Source organism: Vulpes vulpes, chromosome 14, assembly GCF_048418805.1.
Source record: "Vulpes vulpes isolate BD-2025 chromosome 14, VulVul3, whole genome shotgun sequence".
Taxonomy (NCBI): domain Eukaryota; kingdom Metazoa; phylum Chordata; class Mammalia; order Carnivora; family Canidae; genus Vulpes; species Vulpes vulpes.
In genome coordinates, this window is record NC_132793.1 from 107155841 (window position 1) to 107183003 (window position 27163).

At 48.6% G+C, this 27163-nt stretch overlaps 1 protein-coding gene across 16 annotated transcripts in view; it reads left to right on the forward strand.

Annotated features, from left to right (window-relative positions):
• The window catches only part of TBC1D14 (TBC1 domain family member 14), a 109453-nt gene extending 82406 nt beyond the window's left edge, over nt 1-27047 (forward strand). For 10 of the 16 annotated variants that reach the window (XM_025999766.2, XM_072737568.1, XM_072737566.1 and 7 more), the window contains 7 exons: nt 3325-3405; nt 4302-4396; nt 7676-7747; nt 8440-8568; nt 11592-11701; nt 20400-20658; nt 24547-27047. In XM_025999766.2, the coding sequence (XP_025855551.1) occupies nt 3325-3405; nt 4302-4396; nt 7676-7747; nt 8440-8568; nt 11592-11701; nt 20400-20658; nt 24547-24612 (812 nt within the window). In that variant the 3' untranslated portion in view covers nt 24613-27047. Of the gene's footprint in view, nt 1-3324; nt 3406-4301; nt 4397-7675; nt 7748-8439; nt 8569-11591; nt 11702-13482; nt 13625-20399; nt 20659-24546 lie in introns of those variants that run through there. The other 6 variants (XM_072737557.1, XM_072737556.1, XM_072737559.1 and 3 more) reach the window with 5 other exon arrangements.
• The last annotated feature ends 116 nt before the right edge of the window (nt 27048-27163 follow it).

The following is a 27163-nucleotide window of genomic DNA, read 5'->3' on the forward strand; positions in this document are numbered from 1 at the left end:
GAGTATTGTCAGCCACTTGTGTGGATGGTTACTGGTTGCTGCTTCTCGTGACCTCCTCCAAGCTCCATTTCCAGCTAATTTTGACTTCTTTGTGTGAGAAGATGATATGTAATGTTTAACTTGTAGGAATCATCTGTAGATTTTGGGAGTCATCTGTAGATTGCTGAGTACTTATTTCAGTCCTTGTTCTTGAAAATTCTCTGAACTCTGTCAGCTGAACACAGTGCAGAATGCTGTGTATTTCTCATGATTTTATGTCAATTAGAATCTTTTCTGAAAACACATCAGAGTAGATTGGGCTAAACAGCTAATCAATCAATTATAGATCTGGAAAGTTTGTCTAAATGCTGTTACTAGTTCATTTTATTTAAGTTGCATCTTTCTTGTATGATTAGCTGTCTGGTGTCTGTTGTCCCTCCCCAGAGCTGGTGCTTAGGAAGCTGAGGTCCCACCTATCCTGCTCTGTCACTTGTGCCTGGCACAGCTCTCTGCATGTGGCAGGCTCTCAGGAAATATTTGTGGAATGAACGCATGCTACCTTCTTGGGTTCTCTTTAATCTCAGTTTTACTGAGTATTTAAGGCAGTCTAAGAATACAGATAATCAGTGAATTCCATTTGTTGAGGCAGGGTGTCACATTTGTGTTTTTAACACATCTTCTCTAACATTGACAGCCATCTTGAAAAGCTTAGGGACTATGCCCCACACTGTAGTGTGTGGTGGAATCAGGATTTTTTTCTACCCCTGGCTAAGTCAGAAGCTAGTGTTCCAATTTGGGAAGCCCTGGAGATTTGCTCTTAAAGCTGTGGTTGTGTGGGGCGCCTGCGTGGCTCAGTCGGTAAAGTGTCTGCGTTTGGCTCGGGTCATGATCTCAGGGTCCTGGGATGGAGCCCTATTTGCTGAGTGGGGAGTCTGCTCCTCCTCTGCCGCTCCCCTTGCTTATGCTCTCTCATGTATTCTCTCTCTCTCTTTCTCTGAAATAAATAAAATCTTAAAAAAAAAAGGGTTGTGAAATTGGAAACTTCTAGGAAGTCAGTATACTACTACTACTACTAAACCTTCACTCTTCGGCAAGTCCTTGTGCGTTGAAGTCAGGTCTGGGAGGAAGGTATGTTTGCTCTCCCCCTCATCCCTGTAAACACAGCAATAAAGCCACAGAAATACTTTTAAAATGCTGACGCTTTGACCCATTCTGCCCTGCGGCAGCCAACATCTGTCCTTGAACTGTGACATACCTCTTTGGGAAGTGGTTCTTGGCCACTGCAGTTGCTTCCTTCCATCTTCTGTTAACGTGATGAAAGCCAAGCCAACCTCCAGGAATGTGAGAGCAGGTGGAGTTTCCCCAGACCCTCTCGTTTAGTGATGATAATATGAGTTATATTTCTTTTTTTTCTTTTTTCTTTTTTTTAATAATAAATGTATTTTTATTGGTGTTCAATTTGCCAACATACAGAATAACACCCAGTGCTCATCCTGTCAAGTGCCCACCTCAGTGCCCATCACCCAGTCACCCCTACCCCCCGCCCTCCTCCCCTTCCACCACCCCTAGTTCGTTTCCCAGAGTTAGGAGTCTTCCATGTTCTGTCTCCCTTTCTGATATTTCCCACTTATTTTTTCTCTTTTCCCCTTTATTCCCTTTCACTATTATTTATATTCCCCAAATGAATGAGACCATATAATGTTTGTCCTTCTCCGATTGACTTATTTCACTCAGCATAATACCCTCCAGTTCCATCCATGTTGAAGCAAATGGTGGGTATTTGTCGTTTCTAATGGCTGAGTAATATTCCATTGTATACATAAACTGCATCTTTTTTATCCATTCATCTTTCGATGGACCCTGAGGCTCCTTCCACAGTTTGGCTATTGTGGACATTGCTGCTATAAACATCGGGGTGCAGGTGTCCTGGCGTTTCACTGCATCTGTATCTTTGGGGTAAATCCCCAGCAGTGCAATTGCTGGGTCGTAGGGCAGATCTATTTTTAACTCTTTGAGGAACCTCCACGCAGTTTTCCAGAGTGGCTGCACCAGTTCACATTCCCACCAACAGTGTAAGAGGGTTCCCTTTTCTCCGCATCCTCTCCAACATTTGTGGTTTCCTGCCTTGTTAATTTTCCCCATTCTCACTGGTGTGAGGTGGTATCTCATTGTGGTTTTGATTTGTATTTCCCTGATGGCCAGTGATGTGGAGCATTTTCTCATGTGCTTGTTGGCCATGTCTATGTCTTCCTGTGAGTTACATTTCATAGTCGTACCCTCTTTTGCCCTGGCGACTAGCCTGTTGAGTCAGATTCTTAACAAGGCCGGAAAAAGGTCATCAATCAAGATTTTACTTGTTGGATCACAATACTGTTACTACAACTGGGCTTATATTTTAATAAGACAGGATGCATGGTCAGGAAGGCAGAGGTGCTCTGCTTTTTTTTCCAAAAATAATGACAGAAATTCTCTGGGTGGCTATAATTATAACTCTCAGCAATCCATTGGTGTTCGTCAGCAATATGGACATGGACGAGGGGCCCGGGACTGGGAGGTCTCTGAGAGTACAGTCCTCTGTGCTTCCTTCGAGAATGGGGTGTGGATATACCTACGGAGGGCTGTGTCTGTAAGAGCAAGATCTGTGAGCTGGAGACACTATATCACTGGTCCTAAGCTGCTCAAGGAGAAGACTTACTGAAGGAGGAAGTTGTAAGTTTGGAGGAGATCTGGAGCCTTATGGGGACTCATCCTGGTGATTTGCTGCCAGCAAGACCCTAATGTTTTGAAGCCTCTGCCCATTGTGCTTGACCCCTACCCACTTCAGGGAGCAAGATTAGGAAGGCTGGGCCACGGGGTAGCAGTTTCATCGTGTCTTTATCTGAAACAAGATGAGTTCCTGCTGGTCTCGGCTTTCCTCCATCAGTCAGATATTCATTCATTATATTGATCTGTATCAGTCCCAGCACCATCTTCTCTGGACACAGATGTGAGTCCAGATGTGAGTCCTTTTATGGTCTCACCCCTGAGGAGCTCACAGTCTAGTAGAGGCAATAAACTCCAAAACAAGTCAGAACAGAAGCGTTGTATGGGCAGGTTGTGAAATTTAAGTAAATACACAGCATTGGGATAATATCTTGTGAATTATTTCTTAGTCTGTGGTGATGTCTTTAGGCAGCAGTTATACCTTGAGGCCGCGTTGGGGGGAATTGTTCATGTGGCCTAATAAGTGTTTAGTCTAGGGTTGAACTGTAAGTATTTGAATGAGGTGGTAGTGTGCTCTCTGGTTCTTTTGAGGAAACATAATCCCATGTGCACATGATACTTACCCTGAGGCTTTTCTTCCAGAACTCTTTGACATCTGTCTTGCCCGAGCCAAGGAGAGGTGGCGGTCCTTTAGTGCTGGAGGCTCTGAAGCAGAGAATGAAGGTATACATGATCCTAACACCATCTACTAAACCCCATCGGCTACTGTGGTCAGTCATGTGTGTTGTTATTTATTACGTAACAAAGTTTCCTTAGCTGAAATAGTGGTTGGTGGAATTTTATTAAAAAGTTTCATGGGAAAAGGGATTTTTTAGAGTGAACAAGTTGAAGAAAAAGCTTACGAGAAAGATCAGTTTGAGACGTGTTTGTGTGCAGCCATCTAGGAGAGCCAGTGGTAACCAGTGTGGTTTTACTATTCACATGATTTTAGCAGCCTGGCCCCTAGGACTGGTCAAGTGTTGGCTCACACAGGAGCATGGGAACGACTCCAGAGAGACAGGAACACTGCACAGTTGCTAGATGCTGCTTTTAGAATTCCCCGTGATGCTCAGGAGTGATCACTTCTGGTTAAGTAGCATCTTTTTTACTGATCTTTTTTAAAATACTGCCTATGTAATACTGGAATTCAAAAAATACAGCACCAGTTATTTGTAAATATTTATCAGAAATAGCATGCAGGAGTGTTCCCCTGCAGTACCTGCGATACCTCTCAGTCCACACGGGTGATGCTTTAGAGCAGATGGAGACGTGTTTTGTGTATATTTCCCTATTTGTCCTTAACTTCTGCTGACTGTTGTTGGTACCAGGTTTGATTTCAGACTCTGGGAAATCCCTAATGATGATCTAGCATCCGCTGGTGCTCTGAGATTTTGCTCTTCAGTAAGGAACCCCACAAACTGCTGGAAGCCCATGGTGGACCATGTTGACTCCTGCTATGGGCAGGCCTCTGTCTTCGTGCAGAACCATTTCCTGTGTTCTTCCCTGTAACACTTCTGAGCCTTGTAATCATTGCACGTGCTTGCCCCTGAGAGGTGTCAATGTTCTTCATGTTTTGATAGATGCTGGGTTTTCAGCAGCAGACAGAGAAGCCAGCTTGGAGCTTATTAAACTGGACATTTCTAGAACGTTTCCTAATCTCTGCATTTTCCAGCAAGTAGGTGGTGCTAATTTGTTGCTTTAAGTATGTTTTGTCTAAACATCATAGATGCTGAACCGCACTTAACTTGTAATCAAGTTTGAAAAGTACCAGGGGTTTTGGGGAAGGGGGTGGAGTTGGGGGAGAGCAGTCTCATGTCATCATATTTAGACTTTTACAGAGGAGGGTAACTAGTCCTTCCCAACAAACATTTAGTATGACCATGATTCTGCTTTTTAAAGGCAGTCTGGGCTCCTTGTACAGTGTACATACCTGAGCTGGGGTAGGTCTGGTCCAAGAAGGGCCCTGTGTGCTACTCCATCTGACAGAGCTTCCCTGGACACTACTTCGTTTTCAGGGCTGCCCACAGTAGCACTCCCTCAGAAGATGATCCCATGCCCTGGGGCCTGGGGTGCGGGCAGGAGTGCGAGGAAGTCCTTGGAAGTTATGGTTGTAATAAGGGTGGGCTTCTGAGCAGATGACCCCAGGAAGTGGTGGCACCTCTGAGTGCAGAAACCAGCTGTGGGAGACAGGATGGAGAATTCTCTTTTGGAGGGCAGTAAAGAGAAACGTGAGCTCTCTCGTGGACCTCTGAGTCAGCAAAGGTAGGGCTCAGGGCTGCCGGCAGTGGATTCTGGAGTCATTGGAACAGAGGCATTGTGAAGACCTCTTCTGACAGCAGACATTTCCCTGGGGGTCTCATTTGACCCCTCCTGTGTTCATTCTGTAACGGTTTTTTTTTTGCCAGTTCTGCTTCTGAAATATCCTTGACTCTGTCCTTGCTCCGTTCCTACTGCCCTTACTTGGCTCCCATTCCTGTCTTTCGCGGATAGCTGTGCCAGCCTCCGCACCCAGCCCCAGCCACCTGCATGCCTCAGCACCTGCTGAGCAACCTTGGAATCCCCGAACTGACTGTCAGGCCCATGTTTCTGATATCACGCCACACACACCCTGCATACCCAGTGAAGGATAGTGAATGAACCAGAACACAATTCACTACCCACCTGGACTGAGCTAGGCATGCAGATATAGACGTTAGACACACGTGGGCTCTACAGAAACATGGGTGTGCCTCAGCACAGAAGACCTAAGGTCGCTCTGCTGGGAGTCTGGCATGAGGATGGGGGGTGTTGGGAATGGGGTTGCTGAGGAACGGGCCCTCAGGCTGTGCTTGGACTAGGTTTGAATGACAGTCTGGCCAGACGATGGGAAAGACATCCCAGGCAGAAGGTGGATTAGAACCAAAGCATCAGGGATCCCTGGGTGGCGCAGCGGTTTGGGGCCTGCCTTTGGCCCAGGGCGCGATCCTGGAGACCTGGGATCGAATCCCACGTCGGGCTCCCGGTGCATGGAGCCTGCTTCTCCCTCTGCCTGTGTCTATGCCTCTCTCTCTCTCTGCGTGTGACTGTCATAAATCAAAAAAAAAAAAAAAAAAATTAAAAAAAAAAAAAAGAACCAAAGCATCAAATAGTGGCTGCTGCAGGGGATCCCCACTTCCCTCTGAAGGAATGAGCAGAGAGCATACAGTTCAGTGCTGTGGCCCCCACTTACTGACTCCTGGCCATTGTAGCTGCACCAGGAGCTCGCTGTGGGACAGCCATCTTCTGGAGGAAGGGGGCTGCCAGGGCAGTGCTTCCAGACACACATGCAGTGTAGCCAAGAAGGGCAGTCGGGGAACTGGGGTGGGGCCCAAGAGGTTGCATGTCTTTCCAACGTTGAGGACCAGTGTCCCCAGACCGGGGACCCAGAGTAATCTGTGCAGTATCTCTTGGGGACTCAGCCTCATTGACTTTGAGATTCACTGGGCAATTATCTTGGTGCAGGGAGGTACGTTCAGAAGATGAGAGGAACTTTAGGGGTGTCTTTGACGTGAGGTTGGGGGCAGATGGCAGAGAAGTTAGCTTTTCTCTTTCCTTCTGGGTTCCTTTGGGTGTGTCCCTCAGCCTGCTGTCCTCTTGGCTCTGGGTGGTCCTAAAACCAAAGGACAGTGGAGGGAAGAGTGTGGGAGGGATGTCCAAAGCAAGGACATCTGAAATAAGGGGCTGCCATCTGCTGGCACCATCTTTTCTTTGGAGAGAGAACATAGAAGGGTGGAGAATCTTAAGTTAAAAGCTTATACCTGGGATCCCTGGGTGGCGCAGTGGTTTGGCGCCTGCCTTTGGCCCGGGACGCAATCCTGGAGACCCGGGATCGAGTCCCACGTCGGGCTCCCGGTGCATTGAGCCTGCTTCTCCCTCTGCCTGTGTCTCTGCCTCTCTCTTTCTCTCTCTCCCCCCGTGTGTGACTATCATAAAAAAATATAAATAAATAAATAAATAAATAAATAAATAAATAAATAAATAAATAAATAAAGCTTATACCTTTAAGTAAAGTTCAGTGTAGTGCTCTTGTTTTTCTCAGTGATGGTCAGCAGTAGTGTTCAGGCGGGCATTTGGCGCAGCCAGAGAGCTCCCTCCCCGCCCCCCCTTCTCCTACCCTCTTGGCACTGGATGCCATCTTTTTTACCTTACTGTTGGGGCTCTCCTCCTTCTGTCCCTCTGATTGAGAATTGTCATTTCTTCTACTTGACTTCTTGTATATACCAGAACGTGATGGCAGGGGCCATGGCGTTCTTGGTTAAGCCACATGCGGTCACCTGCAGAGTGACTCCTCACACGTTTTATTCCTAAAGTTGACTGTAGCCTCGGGTAGGTAGGGCAGGGAGTGTGGGATTCAGACCCAGTGGTCCCTTAATAGTGTCTTCAGACACTGACTTGGGCAGGGAACACCGTGTGCCTTCTCCTGTGCGCACTTAGGAAACCCAAAATCCTAGCAAAGCTTCAGGGATGAGAGAACCGGGAGAGTGTTTAGACTAGAAGGGTCACCAGCAGGACTTAATACTTCGAGGGTATTTCTCAAACCTGCCAGGCAGGAAAATATAGAAGAAACAAAGATGATAATGGGGGCTGGGGGGAGACCAGCGGGTCCCCTGCTCCTAAGAACCCTGAGGGAGCTGGCTTGCCTGTTGAACTTCGAAGGGGAAGCACGGTTATGCAACAGGAGCCAGGCTAAGTCTGTTTTCCTAGCGAGGTGTTCAGGCCTGACCCAGCAGCTTTTCTCCAAGCAGCCTGTAGGTTGAGCTGTAGCCTCTCTCGCTCGTTAACTTGTTGAACTCTGCAGCACGCGCAGAGCTGTGAGCATAACGCTTGGCACCCAGCTCGTCCTCCGTGAGCAGCTGGTGTGACCAGCAGCACAGTGTCAAATGTTCTGAGTACTAACCAGACTTACGCACGTGTTTTGGTGTGTTGATCCTTTTAGGGTGGTCCATATCATGACATGTTGCACAGTATTTTGGGCGCTTATACTTGTTACCGACCGGATGTGGGTTATGTAAGTGAACCTTTTCAATATTTTATAATGTTACCATTTAAAAAGAGTCAGAATATGGCCCAGCACAACTTAGCTGCCAATGTCAGGCTGAGTGCCTTCATTTTTTTTTTGTTGTTGAGAGGGATGGAGAGTTTAGTGGTAAAGGAGTTGCCTCCATTTTCTTGTAAAGGGATTGAGCCGATTCGGCTGCTCTGTGACATTAATCACATTGTAATTGGCTTTATCATTTCTTGCATGTGATTTTTTTTTTATCATTAAATCAGAAAAGCCTTTAAGCAGTAACCATTGACTGTGCTGCTGCTGTTTCTTTGGCTTAGCAGATGTGTGTGTGCATGATTTTAGATTTAAAGCATCAGGTAAGAGTCGCATTTCCACGGCAGCGGGGCACTGTCTGTGCTGGAGGGCAGGCTCTCAAATGCCAAATGTGTTTATGGGTTTCCATGTGGATGGCGGCAGGGCAGAGGGAGTGCAGGCACAGTGGCCCATGTGGCAGAGCAGTCTGAGGGAGGATAGGCCAGAGCTGCTGAGGTCTCAGGTCAGTGATGGGCAGGTGGCCGTGGGGGGTGGGGGTTGGCTACATGGGCCCTCCTAGCATGAGGGTGTTCTGGTTCCACTTTTATTAGTCACGTAAAAGAGCCCTTTTGGCAGCGGTGGCTACTGTGAGTTTAATACCCTCTTCTCTCCTTCTTTAGGTCCAGGGCATGTCCTTTATAGCGGCAGTGTTGATCTTGAACCTAGATACTGCAGATGCCTTCATTGCTTTTTCTAATCTTTTGAATAAACCCTGTCAAATGGCGTTTTTCCGAGTGGACCATGGCCTTGTGAGTATCCCTGGCATATTTGTCTCCACACAGCCTGAGTGGCTAATTATTCTGTCTTTTCAGAGGGAGAAGGAATATGTTTTCCAAACACACAGTTAATAGCCATTTCTTAATACCTTCTTCCTTCAGAAGTATTTCTGAAAACACGTCCTTTAAATGAGGGAGGAGGGGCGTCTCCTGCCCGAATATGCACACTTTGTGTCAAGGCAGAGGCTCAGGAGTGCTTTACACAGAACAGTGTGTAATCCACCTCTGTTGACACTCACTGTCACATGGGGGCTCTGCTTCACGTAGTACGCTCCTACGGGGAAAGAGACGTGGTTAGGACCAGCTCCTTTTTCTGACAAAGATAGCAGTGTGTTCAGTTTAGTGCTGTAGACACAGAACAGGAAGGAGCTGACAGGAGTTGCCCTGGGAGGCCCCTGACTTGTTCCTGGAGGTGGGTCTTCTTTGTGGCACAGATGAAGAACCAAGGCTCAGAAATGACATGACCCATAAGGTACATCACTGGTGAGTAGAAGAGCTGGGTGCCCAACCCATTCTGCTTCCTAAGCCTGTCGGCTTTCTCCAGCCCAGGAGGGTCGCCCATTCTACAGGCTCATTGGCTGGATTTGCTGATGATTTGCTGATAATTGTCACCAGTATTTCAAGACAATCTCAGGAGTATTTCTTCCTTAATATTCTAAGGACTCTTGAGTATTTCTTGCTCAGGCAGTACATACATTTTAAAAAAAAGTAGTATTTCAGCAGTGCTGTGAAAATGGTGGCTGTTAGGGAAATATAAATTAGCAGAGGCCTTTTGGAAGACAATTTGGTTTAAGTATCAGTGGTAAATGGCACGAGTATTCAATTCTGCTTGTGCGAATCAGTTCTAAGAAAGTCACATGTATGGACAAAGCATAATGCACAAAGATGGTTGTTACATAATTACTTATAACTGTTATAATTTAAAATTATCTTTCATGGTGAAAATGAAAACATTTTAAAATGGGGGTTTAGGGGGAGCAGATGGTTCTTTAAAATCTGGCAGTAGAAACAACAGGTGTTGGTGAGGATGTAGGAAGAAAGGGAACCCTTTTACACTACTGGTGGGAATGCAAGCTGGTGCAGCCACTCTGGAAAACAGTATGGAGTTTCCTCAAGGTACTAAAAGTAGAACTACCATATGATCCAGTAATCACACCACTGGATATTTACCCAAAGAATGGGAAAGTACTAATTCAAAAGGCATATGCACCTGATATTTATAGCATTATTATCAATAATTGCTAAATGATGGAAGCAGCCCAAGGGCCCATCAGCTGATGAATGGATGAAGAAAATGTGTGTATATCCAACGGAATATTACTCAGCCATAAAAAAGAATGAAATATTGCCATTTGCCACAACATGGATGGAGTTAGAGGGTATTATGCTAAGTGAAATACGTCAGTCAGAGAAAGACAAATATCATATGATTTCTCTCATATGTGGAATTTAAGAAACAAATGAAGGGAAGATACAAAATACAGACTCTTAACTGGAGAATAAGCTGGTGGTTACCCTGGGGAGGTGGGTGGGGGAATAGGGAAATGGGTGATGGGGGTTAAGGAGAGCACTTAGTACCGAGCAATGTGTGGAGCTGTTGGATCATTCACTATATTGTACTTTTGAAAATAAAATATTGCTGTATGTTAAGGTACTAGAATTAAAAAATAATGAAATCTGGTGCCACATCCAGTGTGGTACTGATATTTGTAAAGCGTTGTATTGTGGGAAAATATGTACGATGAAAAAGCTAATTTTTTTCCAAAAGTATCTGAACTAGAACAGGTGCTACCATATTTAACAATAAAAGGAAATGAACAATGTTAATAGTATTTGTGGATGGTTGTCTTTGCTTCTGTAATTCTGAAGTTTTTTTTACAGGGAATATTTACAGATTTTCAGTCAGGAAAATGCTTGTTTTATATAATAAAATGATTTTTATGTTAGCATCTCCTAATTGTAAAGATAAGACCCCACCTTTCTCTTTCAAAACATATGATAAAAACCATGCTTATGAATTTTCACATGTATTTTTAAGGAAAGATCAGAGTCATAGTAGCATTGAGTGAGACCTTCTTTACAGCAAGGTCTCCCGACAGTGGCACTATGGAGGGCTGTCCTAGGCCCCGGAGGAGGCTCGCAGCATCCTTGGCCTCTACCCACTGGCTGCCGAGTGGAGTCTTGCATATCCATCAAAAATGCCCTCATTGTCAGATGTCCCCCTGGGAGGCAAAGTCCTCCCCGCACCCCTGCTGGGACCCACTGGTTTATAGTCCATCCCTTCACTGAGTCCAAGAGTCGCCATTTGCCCACATGCATCCAGGTGGTAAATGGGCAGGCGCTCCAGTGTGTGTGTCATTCCTAATCCCATTGTAGCTGTTCTTTCTCTTTCAGCCGCACTCCCCTGCACAGTGTGTTTTATTTTCCTACAAACCCTCTAGGAGTCGAAAAGCTTGTGGCGGTAAAATACAGGCTCTGAATGCTTTTCCTTAATGCTTTCTCCCTTAACTGAATTAAAAGAGCTGCATTTTGAGGCCAGAGTAGCTTAGCCTATGCCACACGTGCCAGTATGATACTCCCTCTGGATGTGCCATGGTTGTGTGCCAGGGATGCCTGCTTTCTCGGGTTATGTTGGCAGTCGGTCATTCTTAGAGAAGAGCAGGCCCACCAAGACTCAGCCTTTGCTGTGGGACAGGCGTGGTTCAAATCCCAGCCTTGCTGCGCACCAGTGGCAAGTTACTAACTGCTCTGGACCTCTCTTGTCTTATATGTAAGTTGAGGAAACACTGCGATGTAGCTAGTGACATTGTTGTGAAGAGTAGGGAAGGGGCTTAGGTAGAAACTGCCTGAGCCCAGTGAGGAGTTCTAATCAAGACATGTTAGCAGCTGCAGGAGACAATTGTTCTGTTCCAAAAGTGTCTATATGTGGCCTTTCTTCTGTAAAATGGAAACCTGTGATCATTGGTTTATTGGTATGTCTCACATTATCTCCCCAGATGTTGACATATTTTGCTGCATTTGAGGTATTCTTTGAAGAAAATTTGCCGAAATTATTTGCTCATTTCAAGAAAAACAACCTAACTCCAGACATCTACCTAATTGATTGGTAAGATCGAATTTTCTATGTGTTTTCTCAACTCCCTGTTTTTCATGTCCTCACTGCCAGCTTTCTGGGCTCAGCTTAACTCCCTCCCACATCCTGTTTTAGTCTTCCCCACTGCCCTGCGTTTGCAATGCCCTCAGCTCTTCAAGCTCCTGCACGGTTAGTCATCTGGGCCCTGTTAGGCCTGTTTTATTATCATCTGTGACTGTCACTAGCCTTCTTACTCCCTCAAGGAGAGAAACAGTGTCCTGGACCTATTTGTTTTCTGAGCGCCATTTATCCCTTAATTGAGATGCCACTACATACCGGGTCTGTGCTGGGCCCTCTGCTAGGATCTAGTGATGAGTGGGAAGCAGGACATGGTGCTTGCCTGTCAGGAGCTCTGTCTGCAGGGAAGACGGACAGAGCCCTGGACCCCAGCTAAGGGGTTAGAGTACACAGAGGTGACCCAGGAATTTGAGCCAAGGCATGATGTGAACATGTGGTGGTCCAGAGTTAGCAGGGCTGTAGCAGTCAGTTTGGTGATGCTGGAGCCTAACGTAAAGGGTGAGAAAGGCGAGTGGGAGGCCAGGGGGCCAAATCGTATGTGACTTAGGTCCCATGCCAGGGAGCTTGGGCAAGATTGCAGGGGCCGAAGGAATGGTTGCAGGCTTTTGCTCAGGGTGAGGATGGAGGCAGGTTGTATCTAGAAGTGAGCTTTAGGTTACTTGGGAGCCAGGGGAGCCTAGAGACCGGGACAAGTGAAGGCCAGAAGAGCAGGGCTTGAACTGAGGCTTGGGAGCAGGTGGATGGTGGGGAGCAGAGAGGCTGGAGAGATTTTGCAGTCGTGTGAGCTAAGGCCCAGAATCATCTGCGCTCTAGTGTCCGGCTGGTGAGGGGCTTCCAGGTTTGGCAGCATTGTTCATGGATTTAATTTGGGGCACAGTGATTTTGAGGTACCTGCTGGACATCTAAGTAGACATACAGATAGGAGGCTTTAGAGAGTTCTGGGCAGAACAGTAGGCCAGGCACATCTTCATGCTGAGGAAGGGGTGGGCTGTCACTGCAGAGAATACTGGTGTTTAGGGGCAGACTTGTGGAGGGATAGTGGGAGGAGATGGTTCTGGAACCCTTAGGCCTGGTCCAGCCTCTCCTCCTACTTGCCTCGTGGCCTTAGTGGTAGACTTTAACCCTCTCTGAGCACGTTTGCTCCCCTGTCCCCTGCAGTGATTATGATTAACTTTGTAGGGCTTTATAAGGTGACACCCCCAGTCCTTGTCACCTGGCTTATGGAGGGACTCTGCAGGAAAAAAGATGCCACTTGGCCAAAAGGCCTATTTGGGCTTCAACACTTCTGTGTACAGTGAATCTAAAACTGCTAGGAACACATTTGGAGGCTGTTTGATCTTTGATCATCTGAAACGAGGCCCAGTCCCTAAATAAAGCAGACTTGACTGCAACCTTAGGAATGAACCTTCAGGATTCTTGTCATTTGTTGCTTTTCTCCTAAACCTTGAGACTGTTATAGGTCTACTGAAGACCTCCCGGGAGTGAGGGTTTGGAGCTTGGAGCTGCAGCCACAGGAATTGATGCCACTCAGGAGTAGTGAACGGCAGGCTGTGAGGTGGCCACTGCCAAAGATGCTGGACTGAGCTGTCTTCACTGCCCCGTGGAGGTGTTTGGGGCCTGTCCCAGAGGGCACTCTAGGCAGTGGCGAGGAAGGCAGGGACAGAACAGGGCGTGCTCAGGACCTGCCCTGGAAGCTGACATTGCAGAGACACTCGTTGCTGGTTTTGTCTTCACAGTGTCTGCAGCAGGTGTAAATACCTCTTAGCACAGAGGAGGCTGCTGATTCAGTGGGACCCTGCCCAGTCACACCTGGAGTGAGCAGGCCAGGTTGGTCAGATGCCAGAGCCTTTGCTTTTTCATTCTGTTCCACCACCTTCCCCAGAGCCTCATCCTCACCTTTAGCAGGGCGCTGCCTTGGAATTGCTTGCGCCGGGTGGACCTGCACAGTGCATGGGTTCCTTAAGACAAGGTAGGGCTTAGGCTTCCGCTTACCAACTGCCTTAGGACGAAGCCTCTCGTTCCTACCCAGTGTCAGAGGGTTGAGCCTCTTGCACCCACCCTGTGTGCCTTGGCTGGCTGAGTGTCTTGAGTGAGCTGTGAGGGCACTAAGATGACAAAATCACCTTTCCTGCCTCCTTTCCACCCACCAGAGGCCAGCTGGGAATCACTCCAGCTTCATTCGCAGGACAGTTTCTCTGCCCCATGGATTATTGCTTTATAGCTTTATTGGCCATTACCCAGCACAGCTGGAGAGTTACTCCTCCAGAATGCTCTGGTCTCTCCCCACCGCCGCCATGCCTTCTGCTTACCTCTATCACAACACTGACCTCTGAGGGCAGCTTTTGTTTCTTGCCCTTCTGGTCATGGGCTGAACTTTGTCAGTGTCCTCTGGGTCACCTGTCTCTGGCCCCGTGTGCAGCTCCAAGTCCTAGATCAGGGAATGCATCTGTTCCCAAGGGAGCCCTTCCTGGGTTTAAATTACACAGAATCCAGCCAAAGGTGTGCTCAGGTGCTGGGGAATATTGACGCAGAGATCTCCCGGGTGAGAATGAGTTTTCCTGCCAGTGCTGCCTTTCTGGAAAAAGGGGTCCTCCCCTTGCTGTAGAAGGGCAGAATTATCTGGAGGTACGAACGGGTTTTGGAGTAAATGATCTTGTATTAGTAAAAGAATCCAGCAGTACCTTCCATGTCATTATTAGTGTCGGGGGGGGGGGTGTCATAGGAGATCCCAGCATTAACACTGAATCTCTGCCTTGAAGGAAGGGTTCAGGGTGAGGTATGGTTAGCAGATTGCAGTTTCTGTGGCTTCTTGCACTCATTTCATTTGTAGGTTTTGAGTTTGAGGTGACAGGTCCACCCATGAGCTCCTCAAGAGGAGGGGCCTGAGTCTGGTGCACACCAGGGCCTTGGTGTATGCGTGCGTGGAAGGATGAGGAGGACTGTGAGCCCGTGGTGGGAAGGCTCTTGCAGGAAGGGCCTGCGTTGTGGTGTGGGGGCTCCTGTGCTGGACCTACTGGTGGTGGGTTGGGGGTGCCCACCAGAGGGTGCTCTGGGGGCACAGAGGTGGATCTCACTGCTTCTAGGGTGGGGATGGGGGCTGGACTTAATAACTGAGTTGAGACTGAGTCTTTAATGAATGTAGTTCCTATTTGGAATTTAAAGGTCTTCATCCTCACAAACTCTAATCATCTTACTTGGCCGTGTCTAGTGTAACTGCTTGTCTCTGTTAGGAACACAGGAGCACACAGGCAGGGAAGGGGCTCAGGGGCACTTCCTAGACCAGCTCTGGGGGCAGAGGCTTATAACCTGGGAAACGGTGGGCACCCTGGAAATCTGTGTCAGGCCCTGAAGGTCCAAGTCTCCGGCTGTGGCTTCTCCACAGGGAAGGCTGCTGGATGGTGCCTCCATCTCAGACTCAAATCCACTTCTCACAGCCTCCCTTTATTTGCAGTTTCCTCGTCTGTAAAGTGGAGGTGATTAGATGCCCTCACGGAGATGCTGTGAGGAGAAATTGGATAAGCCTAGTAGATTGTATAAAAATAGCACTCAGCATGGATACCGGTGCCCCCGTCAGCTGTTACCTGCTCAGGGAGTAGATCAGGGGAGGGCTGGTTTCTGAGAATGAGCCTTGGCCTCCGTGAAGGCTTTGGGAGTAGTGGAGCCCCCTGCTCCCCCTTCCTGAACCCCCTCAAACTTTCGTGCAGGCTCAAACAAGCAGTTAGAACAGACATCCAGATAAAGATGCTTTCTGGAAGTTGGGAGGGCTTGGCAGGAAGAATCCAACCTGTGCTCCCACACACGTCATGGGGGAAACAGATGCAAGCAAGCCATGTTTGGTATCTTTTGTAAGCCCGTAGCCACTTCTTTCATTCCTCAACGTAGAAATACATTATTTTGCATTAGTTGAATTTGTACCTGAAGTTACCATTTTTGTTGTAAAGTGCAAAAACGCACAGTGGTCCAGGGAAGAAGCAGCCTTGAATTCTCTCTTGCTTCCAGGGGGAGAACCCCGCGGACTCCTGGGCAGGCCCCTGGGCCCTGCTCTCCTGCACTCATGAGTCTGACAGGAGGAAGCCAAGTGCACCTGCTGCAGTGAGGGCACTCAAAGGGCTGGAAATGGGAAGGGCTAGGGGCCCCTGTGCAGAGGGCAGCCCTCTTGTTCCTGCTGCCCTGGCGGGAGCCATCCCCATCCTGGTCCCAGGGCTGCTTCGGGACCAGGGCAGAGCCTGGTGGCAGGGTTGCTGAGGGCCCTCTTCAGCTGTGTGCGTGGTGCCTGCATAAACAACTGGAGGAGAGCAGAGGATGAGCGGTCCAGTGTCCTCTTCACAGTGGAGATTAATCTAAGGGGGTTTAAAATGCAGGCAAGTATCTGAAAGTGTGGGCTCAGAAGTGGTCGCCAGTGAAGGGGGAGGTGGGGAGGGGCAGGAGGCCCTTCTCTTTGTGAGCAGTGCTGCTGGGAGGAGGGTTGGAAGAGGGGGAGGTGCCAGAGATGTCTGTCTCAAGAGCAGGAGGGGACAGAGCAGTGTGACCCTTGGCTCCCGAGGGGGCAAGGGATGAGCCCTGGTTGTTGAAAGCCTGCAAATCTACGGGCTTAGAGGGAGCAGTGAGGAGGCAGATGGCAGGGTCCGGGTGGCAATCGCAGGGCTAGGTGTGGAGGAGCTGCCTGGTGCCAGGACTGTGCTGTCTTAGGGACACTGTGGGCCCACCAGTGACTGCTGGGACAGATGAAGGCACAGTGCCAGCACCGAGTGGGAAGCCCACTGAGCCCAAGGTCCAGGAAATGGCCTTCCAGGAGTGGGAGGGCCTTTAAAAAAATGTTCTATTTTCTTTACTTACTTGTTTTTTAAGAATTTATTTATTTGACAGCACGTGCACATGTGAGCTGGGGGAGGGGCAGAGGGACAAGCAGGCTCCTCGCTGAGTAGGGAACCCTGTGTAGGGCTGGTTCCCAGGACCCTGAGATCATGCCCTGAGCTGAGGTCAAACGCTTAACTTACGGAGCCACCCAGGTGCCCCCCAAAATGTTTTCTTTAAAAGGCATATTTTAGGGGTGGCTGGGTGGCTCCATAGGTTAAACATCTGCCTTTTGCTCAGGCCAGGATCCTGGGGTCCTGGGATCTAGCCTTACATCTGGCTCCCTGCTCAGAGGGGTGCCTGCTTCTCCCTCTCCCTTTGCCCGCCACCCCACTATGTGAATATACTCTCTTTCTCTCTCTCTCAGATAGGTAAATAAAATCTTAAAAAGTAAATAAATAAAAGGCACATTTTATTTAAGAGGTAACATTCGAGGCCTTACAATTCCACATTGGTCCATGAAACGGTAGATAATAGAAGTGTGGTCAAGCTCACTTTGTAATGAAGTACATATCGGTGATCCGTTCAGCGATTGCCATTCTTCCCTCTCTGATCTTGGGGTACTGCCTCTGGTACCATCGACACAGACTGTTGCCAGCCCAGAGCCTTCCCCGATCTCCAGGTCATAAACAGATGATGAGTTCATGTAGCCACTTGGATGTCTGACTTTTAGACACCATGATGACTCTGTTACATTTCCCCTGAGATTAGTCCACCTCGGAGTCCAGCGTCCCTCTGCTCTGGCCACGTCTGGGGTGGCTGTCCTATGAAGTGGATGGGACCCTCCTCTGGCCAGCCCTCCACCAGTTTTCCACTGCATGTAGAATAAAACCTAAGGACCTTACAGCAGTCTATGAGGCCCATGCGTGCTGGGCCTGGTCTCCACAGGCATCCTCGTGTATTGTGTCCTCCACTCTTTTTGCCTTTAGCCCAGTGGGTTCATGTTCTTTCTTGGCTGTGCCAGGTTCACTGCTGCCTCGGAGTTTGGGAGCTCCCTGCTTCCTGTGGCTGGATGCTGTCTTGACCTCTGCCCTTGGCTTGCAGCCTCTTTTTCAGGGCCTTATGGAAATGTCACTTCACAGTGACACAGTCTTCCTAGACCATCCTCTTTCGAAGAGTGTGTGTATGTGTGCGTGTGTGCACACGTCATGCACATCCAGGCTGGCAGCCCTGCCTCCTCTCCGTGCTTGTGCCTGTCACCATCTGACTTATCGTGCACTTTATTTATCCCCTCTGCTCTGGAGGGCAGGAGCTTGGTCCATTTCGTTGGATGCCACGTACGCTCGTCCCCTCAGAACAGTGATGAGCATGTGGCAGTAGGCTTCAGAAGGTATTTTTGATGGGTGCATTGGCTGCTTGACATCAGAAGGGCTCAGGTCTGGGCACTTGACTCATGGAGAAACAGTAGGTGCCTCGGATGGATGTGAGGATGGAGCAGGGGTGCGTGGTAGGCATTGACTGGCGTTTTTAACTTTACAGAATTAAATTACAGGACGTCTGAAGTAATTTGTGGAGATGCATACGTGAAACTGAACCCGAGAGTTTCACATCACCGCCATTTCTCTTATTGTTTCTCTCTTTTTTGCTATAGCTTTGTCTGTTTTCTGATTGTTTTTTTACGTGAGACTCTGCTTTTAAGAGATTAAGGGTTTGCTTTCCATGGATGAGCTGGCAGGTGGGAGATAGCATCATGGGCTGGTTAGTTCTTTTTCATGTTTTATATATTGTCAGTAATGTATGGGTAGCAACACCGGGGACTCCGTTCCCTCAGGTAAGGTGGGCAAAGAGAACTCGCCTCCCAAAGTGGTCCTAGCTATTGAATTAGGTGTGCTCCTGGTGTGCCCCATGTGGTACGCAGCACATAGTGGGGCCTCAGTTTAAGGTCAGCTGTTGTTTTTATGACATAGGGCTTTTGGCATTTGTCTCGCTACTTCATCACCTGAGTTGAATGAAATCTAAACTGGTTTGCCTTCCTTAAGTGTCTTACTGGAGTTTGATAGTCTTGCATGTCTTGGGGTCTTAACTAGCATGCTGTGTTGAACATGTGCATTTGACCGTATTAAATGTCCCTCTGGGTCCTGGCGGAAAGGCTGTTTTTGGGACGGAGCACACTGCCAGGTGAGAGTCTGGAGTTCAGTGCAGACAGGAGCCTCGTGAGCACATTGCCCAGTAAGGTGGCATCTATTACAGGAAGCTGGGCGTTCCTGCTATTTGATGAAGGCTGGATGACATTACCTCCTGACCCAGGCCAGGCCCAGTATCAGAGTCCATCGTCTGAGTCCAGGTGCCTTCACAGGCCCCATGTGTCCCTAGGGCTGGTGCAAGCACTAGGGCAGTAGTGAAACTGTGGATGGGTGTTCTTCCTCCAGGAGGGATGGGGATGTCCCCCAGCAATGGAGAATCCCCACTTCTAGTGAGCACTGCTGCTAGTGAGGACATGGTGAGAGCCACTAACATCTAGGACACCTAGAGCCAAGTGGCAGTGTGTCCACCCATCTACTTCCTTGGCAGAGATACCAGGTATTGTGCTGGTGCTGTGGTGGAGGGAGTTGGCCAGGGTCCCTGCTCTGGAGCATCTCCATGGGGAGGACCAGAGCAAACACACATTATGATCATCACCAGGGGCAGAGGGAGCATCTGGCAGGTCCGGGGGTCAGCAGACACCCTGAGGACGGCATCCAGGCTGTGCTTCACAGTCGAGGAAGGAGCATGGGTTCACAGAGAATTAGTTTGGCCTTTGTCCCAGCCTGGCTTTGCCTCACTTTGTGACACAGGCACGTTCCAGATTAGAAATGCTTAAACCTGGAGATGCCTGGGTGGCTCAGCAGTTAGGCATCTGCCTTTGGCTCAGAGTGTGATCCTGGAGTCCCTGGATCAAGTCCCACATCGGGCTCCCTGCATGGAGCCTGCTTCTCCCTCTCCCTGTGTCTCTGCCTCTTTTTCTCTGTCTCTCATGAATAAATAAATAAAATCTTAAAAATAATGCTTGAACCTGCTGATATACTCGATCACCCAAGATTGTGTTCGTTTGGTAGTTTGGATGCTGATTATCACATTTTAAGATAGTGCATATCCGCATTTCATTTTTTCATCTGATTGTTTGCATTGTTAAATAGAATATCAGTTTCTTATAATCTACATTCACATTTATTTGGACAGTTTTGCTTTGTTCCTTTGCAGACCCGTTGTGGGAGAAAAGTATGCTGTACTCTTTAGAAGTGACGTATACCTGCGTACACTGAGTACATTCTGTTGACTGTTTTTATTCCTCTCAGACTCTAAGGTCTGTCCGCCTTATTTTAATTTAATTTAATTTTTTATTTATTTAATTTAATTTTTAAATTTTATTTATTTTATTTATTTTATTATTTTATTTTATTTGTTTATTTTATTTTTTATTTTTTATTTTATTTATTTTATTTTTTATTTTATTTTATTTATTTTATTTTATTTATTTTATTATTTTTTGTCCGCCTTATTAACCTTGTGTCCCACACCTACTACAGCGTAAGCACATGGTAGAATCTCGGTAAATATTTGTTGCATATGGATGTAAACAGAATCAGCAATTCAGAAATTGCACAGTGTTTGGGATTCTGCATGAAAGCTGATAATGCCTTTTTATAAAATTGGCCTTCAGAATGAATGCAGGCCTCCTGCCTGCCCACCCCCCCCAACCCACCCCCCCAACCTGTGTGTCTTAAGTATGAAGGTAACTAAGAGCATTTTTCTGGATTACACCTGAATTCAGAGCTCTTTGTGCCATCCCAAACCTGAAAACCTCAAACTTTTTTTCCAGGATTTTTACCTTGTATAGTAAGTCTTTGCCCCTTGATCTGGCCTGTCGTATATGGGATGTGTTCTGTCGTGATGGGGAAGGGTTTCTGTTCCGGACGGCCCTGGGCATCCTGAAGCTGTTTGAGGACATCCTGACCAAGATGGACTTCATTCACATAGCCCAGTTCCTGACAAGGCTCCCAGAGGACCTGCCTGCAGAGGAGGTGTTTGCTTCCATAGCAACCATTCAGATGCAGAGTCGAAACCGGAAGTGGGCTCAGGTAAATGGATCTTTTGTTCCCTCTTTCCATGTAGAGTGGCCTGGCTCGGTAGCATGACTGAGAATTAGTTCTCCAAGTGCCTTTTGAGAAAAGAGCCCTCTCTAAATAAAGTCCTTCTTGGACTGGGAGCCAGGAGCCTGGGTTTGAGGCTTGGCTCTGGCACGCAGTCTTGGGCAGCCCTTCCTTCTCTGAGTGTCCCTTAGATGGAGGGAGGGTAACAGAAGCCTCCCCACCCATCCTGCAGTGGCAGTGGGAGGTCAGGGTTTCTCACTTGCCATCGCTGTGCTGTCCACAGATCAGAAGGCGTTTTGTAGACCAAGCACCCCTCCCTGCCCCCTGCTTGCCCTGGGGCAGGGTGGGGAGATTGTCCTCCGTCACTGATAAAGGAGACCCAGGGAGGGAGGTCGCTGGAGGGCTGGAGGAAGGCTTCCCCAGGGAAATGTTGGGCTGGCCCTCTGCTGGCTAAGTCAGGGGAGCAGCAGCCCAGCTGATGGTGTGGGAGTTGTCTAGCCTGGGCCTGCTTCTTCTAGATTCTTTTCATCTCCTCTGGATGTCCTGCCTAGGCTCTGTCCCCTGTGGGATTGGCCAGTGTTTCTGGTTCCAAGTCTTTGTGGTACAGGAAAAAAAAAGCAAAAATCAAGGCTTGCTTTGTGACCCCGTTTAGGCTCAGAGCTTGTCTGGCATCAGGTCGTGGTTGGAGACCATGGAGGCTTGTACTCTCCTGTGTATGCTAAATAGCTTATCCCTTGCCGACCTTTTTTATTAGTGGGAGAGTTTAAATCATACTAATATAGAGTAAAATAGATAACAGACCCCATGCCCTTGTCAAATATGCAGGTGGTTTAAACTTGTCTCAAGTGTCAGTGGCTTTATAGTTTGTTTGAATCAAGATCCAAATAAGGTTCACACTGTCGTTAATGGAAAGATCCTTTTAGCCTCTATCTATTTATTTATTTATTTATTTATTTATTTATTTGTTTATTTATTTATTTATTTATTTATATATGATAGTCACAGAGAGAGAGAGAGAGGCAGAGACACAGGCGGAGGGAGAAGCAGGCTCCACGCACCGGGAGCCTGATGTGGGATTCGATCCCGGGTCTCCAGGATCGCGCCCTGGGCCAAAGGCAGGCGCCAAACCACTGCGCCACCCAGGGATCCCCTTTTAGTCTCTTTTAAATATATAGATCACTTGATCTCTCCTTGTATCCCTTGTTCTCTATTTATTGAAGACACAGTTCTTTGTCCTACAGCGTCTCTTGAGTCTGGATCTTGTGGTTATATCCTGGTGGTGGTGTTAATGTGGTCTCCAAAACTTTGTTTCCCGTAAGGTGACTGTTAGATATGAGTACTTCATAGGCCATTAGGCTGTATCTCTCTCGCAGCCTCTCCATTTTTATAATAGTAGCAGCTTTATTGAGATATAATTTACATAGCATGTCCAGTTCAGTGCATTCATGAACCAGAGAGTCCTCACTCACCTGGGCCCTTTATCCTGGCCCTGGGGCTGGCCCTTCCTGTCCTGTTCCATGGTGCTCTCTCTGGCTGGCCGACTCCCTCCCTGTCTGGGTCTTTGGGGAAGAAGCACAGCTGCTGTCTGGGACCTTGAGTAATACTAGGATAGGGAGAAGAGGCACTGTTTTGTGCTTGGGTGATAGGATTTGCATTTCTGAAATATTAAAAATACATTCTGTTGATAAAAGGGAATGACATCCCGACACATACTGCAACACAGATGACCCTTGGAACACCCTGTGAAGTAACAAAGCCAGACACTAAAGACCATGTGCTCTGTGATTCCATCTGTAGGCAAGTCCAGAACAGGGTCATCTTTTGAGACAGGAGGTCAGCAAATGGTTGTCAGGCCGTGGGCGAGATGGGGCCAGGAGGGAGGGTGGAGCTACAGGTTACAGGGTTCTTCTCGAGGCGTGAAGGTGCTCTGAAACAGACCATGGTAATGTAGCTCACATCGATGCATACACTAAAACCCACTGAACTGTACACTCTAAATGGACAAATTATATGGTAAGGAGTTCTATCTTAATAAAACTTAAAAAAATTCAGTCAGTTCATGTGTAAATAAGAATGGCTATATAATTATTAGAGATCTGGCAAGAGGGAGAAAGAGCCTTTCTCTGGTTGAGAAACCAATGGACAATACAAGATGAAAATCTGGGACCCACTGTCCAGAATTACTAAGAGTTTCAAGAAGGTGACTGCCTGGCGTGGCATGCCTCTGAAGTTTGCCTGTGTGCGAGGGCGTGCTGTGGGCTCCATGATTCACTTGCTTAGGGGGGATTTTCTGAAGTCGCTGCAGGGCCACGGCCTTTCCTGACAGCCTTTGTTCCACATGTAGCTTGGTTACCACCGTGATTTGTCCTGTCCGCTGACCTGCCTCTCCTTGTCGCTGGTCTTCCCACCCTACGTGTCCCCCACACAGGCACTCAGAGAGGGCAGGGGTAAACCCAGGCCTGTTGTTTCCCTTGTGTTTTAGGGACAAGATAAAAGGTTTGGTTAAAACCAGCTCAGAGGGATGCCTAGGTTGCTCAGCGGTTAAGCATGTGTCTTTGACACAGGGCTTGATCCTGGAGTTCCAGGATCGAGTCCCATGATTGACTCCCACATCGGGCTTCCTGCATGGAGCCTGCTTCTCCCTCTGCCTAGGTTTCTGCCTCTCTCTCTGTATCTTTCATGAATAAATAAATAAAATATTTAATAATAAATAAAATATTTAATAATTAATTAATTAATTAATTAAAAAACCAGCTCAGCGGTTATTGGATCAAAGGGCATTTTCTGATCACAGGATCATGATGGGAGTCAGCCTGAGGGTGGGGGTGGAGGTGGGGGCGAGGCTAGGCTTCAAGGAGTTTATAAGGTGCTAGGCTCCATGAGACTTGTGGTCTGTACACATTCCCCCTAAATGCTCCGCTTTAGGTCAGGACCCTGAAGAGCTTTACAAGGTAAGTAAGTGTGTATGTTTGCCTAGCAGTCCCGTTGACTTAGGGGTGGAGAGGGGACTTCCCTTCTGTGCGATTTATCTGAAACCTACATAAAGTGTTTTCTCTTCACCCTTCGTAATTTGTACAAAATTCAGTTAAAGTGACATAGTGGTAACCTGGTAGGTTACTCCTTGGTTTTGTGTTCTAACCAGCCTAGGTCTGAATGCATCCGGGCTGTTAGAGCAGCCACTCCTGTAAATGTCCGTGGCTCAGGTGCCTAACTGTGAGGTGTTAACCATCCTCAGCTTGTGTGCGCTGACAAGTGCTGTGCATGAGGTCCCTGGAGAGGTGCCCCTCTTGTGTGTTCAGTAAACAGAGCCCGTGTTAGCACCATTCCTGTTCTTAAGTGGTCAGAGGAGGATGTGTCTTTAAAGTAAAACTGTTAGCCAGGAGCTGGGAAAGCAGAGTTGGGAACTCAGTCACTCTTGGAAGGCCCAGGAGGGCTCGAGAAGAGCCCACGTTTGTTAGTCTTAAAAGTACACATGGTTTGCTGGTGAAAAGGAGAGGCAGGCAGGGGAGCAGCTGTGTGGAAAGGCCCAGGGGCACTTGTCAGCATCTGTCTGGGAGTGGGTAGCCTGGCTTGGGTGGTGGTGAGCACGGGCTGGAGCCAGATTGCGGAAGGAGAGCCTTGCAGCCGTGTGCTGATGTCTCTACAGCAGCCAGTGGGACATGGTTGTGGGACATTAGGCCACAGATGGCACGGTTGGATTTCCACGTTAGGAGGAGGGCTCTGGCTGTGGGTGTGGGAGGTGGAACAGGGGAACAGCAGAAGTGGGGGTGGGGGAGAGACCAGCCAGGAGGCTGCGCATCCTGTCACCATGCCTGGCAAGGCCTGTGTTCAGTGTGTTTGCAGATCACCCACGGACGTCTCCTCTATGATCCCCAGGTATTGACCGCACTGCAGAAAGACAGTCGGGACACGGAGAAAGGAAGCCCGTCTCTCCGACACTGAGACGGCCGGCAGACTCGCGCTCGGCCCCGAAGCAAGCAGATCTCCGGGTGGCACCTGCGTCGTTTCAGGCAGGCACACGGACCGTGGAGAGGAATGGGCTCTTTTCATGTTTGATCCGAACACTGGAGTTGGCCTTAAACAAAACAAACAACTTTAAAGAATTAAACCAAGGCTTAGCCTTAAGAAGCTCAGTGGAACGATGAGCTGGTGTTGACCACGGCCAACACTGCGTAGTCTGCATGGTGTAAAACGAAGGCCGTGGCTAATCCTCCTGCCCCCTTCACAAAAGTTAATTAAATTGTCATGGTTTTATGTCAACTGATGAAAAGTACATTACAGTCTTCCTTAGCCAGGGTGCGTGAGCAATGCTACCTAGGAGGCCTTGGAGGCGTACTGGCCCATTGACATACTTGAGTGAGGAAGGAGTGCTTGATTTAGTTACCGAGAGAATCTTCCTGGGGCCGGAGGTCCTGTGTTTAAAGCCCACCTACCAAAGATAGCATGAACGGGAGATGGGCTCCCACCGGGCGGTCACTCAGAGTGCTCGGGGCTCCTTGGGATTCCACGCGACCTTCAGTGGGCCTTTCTCATGGTCTCCTTGACAGAATCACAGCACGAGGGCTGAGAATGGCCACGTAGGTTCCGGGGGACCCCTGCTCTGCCCCCTGAGATTGCTCCCTCTGTCTCCTGAACAGGAAAAGCTGCTTGCACCCGAGGCCCAAGACAGGAGACGGGCTCAGACCCCTGCACGTCCCGTCTGCCGAGGCTGGGGCGGCGGGAGCAGCCTGCGCCCTTGCTCTCACCGAATGCTGCTCTCCCCTCTGTCACCCGAATAGCAGGACCAGTCCTGAGAACCAGTGCTTCCCTCCTCACGCATCTGGTTTACAGGCAGACTGTCGTGAGGGCTGAGGAGCGGGCCGCACGGTCCAGCGCACAGACGGCCTTGTTGGCCCCCACTGTTTGTCCTGTCGGCCTCTCCCCGTTTTAGCTGGTTTTCCCCCAGGTTCAACAACCTTCTTGTTCAAACTTTTCTTTGACTAACTTTAACAATTGTGTTGTGCTTTGGTCATGTGGATTTGGAGACATGAATAGGTTTCACAGTGGAGAGCCCCCAGGACAGGCGACTCTGGAAACCTGCTTGCATGCGCCGCTCTGTCCGTGTGTGGGTCTCCGTGAGTGCTCGGGAGACCCCTTGGCTGCACCCTCCCCGGGGGTGGGGGGTCCCCCGGACACTCACTCTGGGTGCTGACGTGTGGAGCGCCCGCAGGGTGGGGTCAGGGCCTGTCTGTGGGCTTGCTCTTCTAGGTTTTCTCTGTCCACCACGGCCATGCATCCTGTTTTCTGGAGTGGCCTTTTGTGTGTCGTCACCCCGCCCCTGCCCCCACCCGGTCTTCTCCACTGAGTTTTCCAGGGAGGTTGCAGAGCATCTCAGATCCACGTTCTGCCTCAGCCCGTAAGCGCCAACCCTCCTGGCTTCTCGGAGGAGGCATCCCGTCTTCACCGAGGGCTGGCACATCTAGGCGCTGCCATGCAGCCACCACATGCCGAATGTCACCCCGCCGAGCCCGGGCATGGCCCTTCCTCCCACGCGTGCCGAGCATCCTTCCGGACGTAGGCTTTCTGTTCTGAAAGGTGTATATATTTTCTTACTGTACATACAGATGTTCTTAAGTCGGGACAGGAAGCAACGCTGCCAGGGCCGCGTTCGTGGCACGTCACGCACGTTCAAAACCCAGCCCTTAACACTTCTGTCAGACAGTTTGACATAAGTCTCTGGGGATTTACGTCACCACGTATGCATTAAATTTTTAAACAGGATTCCGTGCCAATCTGGAACACTTACCAAATCTCTGGTTCACAAGAGGTTCGCGTGACCTGATGTTCAGGGAACGCATGGGGTCCTGCCGGTTTGCTGTGTCCGCCTCAGCGGTCGGGCGTTGGGGTCGTGTGGCCCCTTTCCGTGGGGGGGCTACCAAGGGCACAGGGTAGTGCTGCTCTGTTACGACCTCTGTTGGGCTCGACCTCTTTTGGGCTCGTGCTATCATTTAGGAAAATGGGGGAGCAAACTGAAAGGCCGTGCCCCCTGAAGTCTGCACTTTCCGCCCCCTGTCCCACGCCACCGACTGTCAGACTCCCAGACTTCGGGATCGGGACCTTGTGCATCGGCACTTTAGTCAAAGGCGTGTCCCCACCAGCCCCTGAAAGCCCATCTAGAAACAATGTTCACTTTCAAAGGTACTTTTTAACTGCTCAGTTTTTGACTATTTTGAATAGTTTGCTGATAGAAACTTCCTGGTAATACTTGCTACATATCATGTTTTAATTGCTTGTACAGTTAACCTTTAATTTTATTTAGTAAAGTCTATCAGATTAGGACTTTTTGAATTGTAAATACGTGATTTTATTAAATAAAAGTCATGTAAAATTGTTACTTATGTTCGCTGCAGTTTGGTGTGAAATTGAAGTTCTCACCTTCTGAGTATGGCAAATGTGACTGAGTGTCGCGTTATTTTAAAACCCACTGGTTTTGCCCAGTTAAATAAAAAAGGTG